This window comes from Limanda limanda, chromosome 2 (genome assembly GCF_963576545.1).
Source record: "Limanda limanda chromosome 2, fLimLim1.1, whole genome shotgun sequence".
NCBI lineage: Eukaryota > Metazoa > Chordata > Actinopteri > Pleuronectiformes > Pleuronectidae > Limanda > Limanda limanda.
In genome coordinates, this window is record NC_083637.1 from 4,799,580 (window position 1) to 4,805,244 (window position 5,665).

Genomic DNA, 5,665 nt, shown 5'->3' on the forward strand with positions numbered 1-5,665 from the left:
AACTAAACGGAAAATAATAACTTGTGCTCCTTTCTGTCAGTTGCCAATGGCTTATTTCACTTAAAAGGTTACCTGAGAGTTAATAATTGTAATATTCAACATGTCTTACCAAAAATGTACCAATGGCATCATTGTGCCATTAGCCTCGAGTGGTTTTGACCCATTGCAACATTTGTGCAGCATCCTTGCATAAAATGCAATAAAAAAATGTACTGTATGTATATGCACCTACAGGATAAACAGTACTGAAACCCTCTCATCAAAAAGATCCTCAGGGCGCCAATAACTCTGATTACATTTCCACTTCCACCCATTTCTATCAGAAACTAAACCATAACAAATACATAGTTCCTTCATAAGGTTTTTTGGCAGTTTTAAATTCACCAAAGTAAATAAATGCTCGTATTTATTTCGTGCAGTTGTTTAGAAACTACTGTATTGACTCACAATTGGCTCATTCACCTTCTGAACTAAGGTAAAATAATTCTATAAGTAAGTACAATTCCCAGAACTCTGTCACCCAACCCCTTCAAGTCAAACGATTTCTCTGTATTTGTAGAAGTAAGTGTCCTAACAAGGTGGCCCAGGCTTTTTCAAGTCTGTCCAGTAATCTATCAAATTTTTAGCAGAACCAAGGATGTAGGTGATGACCTGTGAAAAATCGCAGCGGTTGTATTCCCCGGCATAGGCCTTGAACTGGGAGGGATTTGGTGGTGATGTGGGTTCAAGTCCTAGCTTTTTCATGCACACGCCAATGTAGGCGTCCTCTATGTTAAAGGGCTTTATTGACATTGAGATGTCAACATATTTCCTTGGAAGATCATTGGAGAAGACGTATCCCATGCCCATGGTGTAGGTCGGGTACGAGGGGTCTGGGTACATCTCCTCAGAGACATACCACTTGGAGTCCAATGAACGGACAACTGGCCTGTCCAACATAAGCATCCCTGTCAGGTAGTTCACCTGGGGTATACCCGGCATATGCAGCATAATCACTAGATTGTCAATGTTCAAGAACATGCCTGAGTCAATTTTCATGCTGTACGCTGCTGTAGGGCAGAAGGTAGCCAGCCAGTCCATGATCACCATGGTTTTGATAGTCAGATTGAGGTAGCTGTCGATGAAGTTACTCTGGATCAGGTCTTGGTGCTGAAGGTTCTCCTGTTGGAGCTTCTTTTGCTGCTGCACATCAGCTTCTTTAGAGACTCCAAGCATGAAGAGAGTTACCACCACTTCCCCCTGAACCAGGTTGAGGTTGCCCCATGTCTGCCGGATGGCATCACGGGCTTCTAAGTTACCTGGTGCTACTGGAACCATCAGGATCAGGAAAGGTGTTTTGGTTTTGCACACCTCTGGGTTATTCATAATGAAGTGGTAGTTGCGTGCGTAGGCTTTGTGGTACAGAGTTCCTGTAGGTGCTTCAAGCAGATTGGTCAAACCACTAACCCTGTGGTAATGCCCTTGTAGTGGAGAGGTCCCCCATGTCAGAGAGCCAATGTACAGAGTGAAGCACAAGATGAGGAACACTAGGCCGAGCAGGATCTTGAACCAGAGGTGAAACGAAGGCTTCTTCTGAGGAGTCAGGATCTCCACAACCTGACTGTAAAGAGGAGAGAGACACAGATAAGACTCTAACATTACACAGACCAACCATATAAACAGCTGTACAGTGAACGTGCTGGGAAACATGGTTGAAATCAAAATCACAATAATGTTTTTATCCTAATATCAACCATAGACATATGATGTACAGGGCCGGCCCTGGCAATGTTGGCGCCCTAGGCGGGATTTCAGAATGGCGCCCCCCCAACATACACACGCAAATTGTCATGCATCCCCAAGAACTTTTGGACTGTATACAGATGCACACACAGGCAGACAAAATTCTAAGCTATAAAAAATAATAAAAATATATAATTAAAATATAAAAAGTCTGAAATCAGCTGTACTGACAGCATATCATGTCATGTCGACAAAAATAAACATTAATGATGTCCACAATTGGGGTGATTCTACCTCTATATTGTTCTTTCTTCTCCTCCCCTACTTTGCTGCGCTTTCTGAATCGTGCACCTGATAATTTAATCCTTTTTTGATTCATCTTCATCTCTTACCACAGTCTAACACCAGGTCGGTACCAGGCCGCACAGAAAGAATAAACATTTTACATGTTTTCTGTTTTATCTATTATCTGGTAATTGTTCAAAATAAAAACGTTTTATTTTGAAAAAATTACCGGATTCTCTGCGTTATGACTCTTGCTTTATGCATGTCAAGATGCTTGTCTCGGTCACGTCACTTTTTTGCTGAACCCAAACCAGCACGGTATTTGTCGGACCCATTTGTCAACAAACCAGGTGACAAACCAGTTATATTAAAAATATAAACAACTCTGCCGGTGTCCTGGATTAAAGTCACGGCAGATTACCCTGAGATCGCCACAACAGCACTAACAACTCTGTTGCCATTTCCGACATCATAACTGTAGTGACATGACATCGGTGGAATTATTTTTAATAAACGAATTAATGTTTATCTTAAATAACAAAGCAACCTCTCCAAAGCGCACAGAAGCGCGTCGTGTGCGTAATGGAGCTTTGGGATCCGTTCGTCTCCGTCTTGCTGGTAACTTACCACGCAATAATTAATTTGAGGCCGCTTATTAACAATTTGTTAATTTCGTTAATTAAAAAAAAAATCTACCGATGTCACCAGAGTCCGTACCAGAGGGACTCCGTAGTGAGGCTAACAAACTCATTTAAATTTCAGTAATTGTAACTGCGTTACTTGATTTAAAAAAAAATACTTTGTTACATGCTGGTTACCGCTAAAAGTAGTGGAATTACAGTAACGCGTTACACTCCAAACACTGGGATTAAGTACATAATTGAAGATGGGGACATTTTTATCATGTGGCGGCAATAAACAAGGAAATTAAACTCCAGGAGAACAGTGGAGAAATCGAAAGTATGGGATGTATATTTAATCATGTATATAATATATCACTTATGTTATATCGTTTGAAATATATCAATTTTCAATGTGTTTTCCGGCCCGATTTGCTCGCAGCGAGCGAAAAAAATAGAACAGACCCCGAAACCATCGCTGCAGATCGCGAGCGGCCGCGGCGCTGCCGGTGCGAACAGCCCAATTATTTAACATGGGCGCGGAAAGGAAGCGAACAGCACAACATAGTGAAACATCATGATTGACAGCTGTTATGTAATGATGTATGAAGTCAGGCCATACATAGTCTATTAACAAAAAAATCTGAAATATGTCATACTAGAAATATAAGAATATATCTTTGCCAATACACAATTCCTATTAATGTAATAGTTATGGATTAGCAGCAATGATTTGTGCATCCACAAAAATCATGGATAAATTACTTGAAAGGTGAATAAACATAAGGTTTTTTCATTTCATTTATGTGTTTATTTGATAGGAACAATGCTCATTAATCAACAGCTAATAACAGTAAATGAGCCGGAGTAAACGTGAATCTAAGTGAACATTTGTGCCTAATTTTAAAGGATTTTCTTGAGGCTGTCACCGGTGCTGTGGTATGTCAAGAGAGAGAGAGAGAGAGAGAGAGAGAGAGACTTTTACTTTTAAGTTAACTTTTAGATAATTTCATGAAATAAAAGTAATAAATAGAACTTCAAATATTCGATATCATATTTTACAAAAGAAAACTACATGTCACACACACGGAATTTAAAAATGAAGGACCAGTGAACCGTCCTCCTCTATAAAACAGAAAAACCTGTCTGATCCCCCACTGAGATGTAAAAGCTTCCAGGTTACTGATCAGGCTGTAGAAGGCGTCCTCTATTTTCACGTGAGTTGCTACCAAACATTTAAAACACTTCACTACGTCTGTCAAGCCTTCACCCAACATCTGGTTCTTCCTGCTCTTCCAGGTGGCTAGTTTCGCCATATCAAACAGGAAGTTAACCAGGACGAGCGTTTCTCTGTTTCTTTTTTTCCGTATTTAGGCCCAAAAACAAAACAACGGGAGAGAAAAGTTCTCCCCCAGAGGCTCCAACCACTGCTGCAGTTGTCTAAATAAAACCTCTAGTCAAGGACAATTCACCACTAGGTGCTCTAGGGTCTCCCTTTCACCACAGAAACCACGACCGAGAGACAGAGAGAGAGAGAGAGAGAGAGAGAGAGAGAGAGAGAGAGAGAGAGAGAGAGAGAGAGAGAGAGGGAGGGAGGGTGGGAGAAGGAGAGAGAGAGAGAGAGAGAGAGAGAGAGAGAGAGAGAGAGAGAGAGAGAGAGAGAGAGAGAGAGAGAGAGAGAGAGAGAGCACCCTCCATTAAACACCGGGATGTGTAACAAGGAGCATTGCAGCAGCTGGTCAGTTACAGACAGATACAAAAAACCCTGGTGACGTAATGTACCTGTTCATCTGAGAACTGAAGCAAACAGAGAGAACTGATGATGATGATGATAAGTTCAAACTCTCTCTGTGATAATAAAAGTGAAGAGTTGTAACCAGAGAGCTGTCACATTTAGTTTAATCCTCTTTCAGAGAGAGAATGACTGTGACTGACTTATTGTTTTATTAACTCGTTGGCATTATAGAGTCTACACTGGGTTATGCCACGTAGTCTCTCTGGTGTGTGTGTGTGTGTGTGTGTGTGTGTGTGTGTGATGAACAGCCTGTGTAATGTTGTTGAACTGGTCTCAACGATGTTGTGTGTGTGTGTGTGTGTGTGTGTGTGTTTTAGTCACAGCACGGTCAGAGTGAAGCAGTAACATGTAAGATGGGATAGTCTGAGAGGCGCTAACTTAGATGTGAGTTTGTTTTCCTGGAGACACCTGTTGTGGCATTAACTACCAATGACACAGCAGATTTTAGGATTTGGGCAGGCGTCTGTGTTAGAGCTTCACAACCTTGAAAGGTTATCATCATGAATCTTTACAAGCGTCAAGCAGAGATCAAAATGAAGGCTGAATTTGATTATGGGTGGTTTCTGACTCATGAGTACTGAGTAGAAACAGTATTGTTTACTAACTCCTCATGGGTCAGAACATCCGATTGTAAGGTCTCTAGTTAAGGCTGTGCTAATCATGCTCATATATTCATTTAATAAAATTAAAATGTACTGTTTACTGTTGTTATTGTGTGTTCTATTTTATTGACATGAGCTGATTTAAATTTTTCAACTTAATATGATACCTTGAGTCTGTCTTTGCTGGTTGCCCTTGGAGACAGAGTGAGGGAAATCTTTCAGAGGGACCCTGGGGGAGGTAAGAACAACCCGGCTCGTTTATTTATAAAAAATGGATACTTTTATACAATGTTTTTAAGGAACAAAGAACTGTATTAGTTTGTAACTCTTGTGCACTCCTTGACACTTGAACATCAAAGCGACAGGGTAATGGGCTTTGGCGAGAGAACTTTATGATGCACACTTAACATTTTTAAAGTTTCCACACTTGGCATGTGCTACATGTTGACATAAAGTGCCTACAAAAAATATGAGCTACCATTTTTATCAGTGCGTTGAATAATGGTGCATTTCATAAAGACTATTTAAACTTGAAAAACAAAAATGTAACTTCTGACTACTGAAGAGAGTTAAACACTGTTCACCCTCTTCAGTATAGATGTGTGGCTGTGTAGATGGGCCTGGCCTTTATCGAGTTTGTA

General features: G+C 40.7%; 1 protein-coding gene across 1 annotated transcript; it reads right to left on the reverse strand.

Moving 5' to 3' along the window:
* Positions 1 to 570: 570 nt before the first annotated feature.
* LOC133015626 (beta-1,3-galactosyltransferase 2-like) lies at positions 571 to 1,689 on the reverse strand. Its single transcript, XM_061082874.1, has 2 exons — positions 1,652 to 1,689; positions 571 to 1,600 (listed from the first exon to the last, which is right to left on the reverse strand). The coding sequence occupies exons 1-2, from the start codon at positions 1,687 to 1,689 to the stop codon at positions 571 to 573; spliced, it is 1,068 nt and encodes a 355-aa protein (XP_060938857.1).
* Between the last annotated feature and the right edge of the window lie 3,976 nt (positions 1,690 to 5,665).

Bases quoted from the DNA above. Each gene is read 5' to 3' on its own strand.
- LOC133015626 (XM_061082874.1), bottom strand. From the start codon at position 1,689: ATGTTTCCCAGCACGTTCACTGTACAGCTGTTTATATG. The intron at 1,601-1,651 runs GTTGGTCTGTGT...TCCTCTTTACAG, and splicing joins ACTGTACAGCTGTTTATATG to TCAGGTTGTGGAGATCCTGA.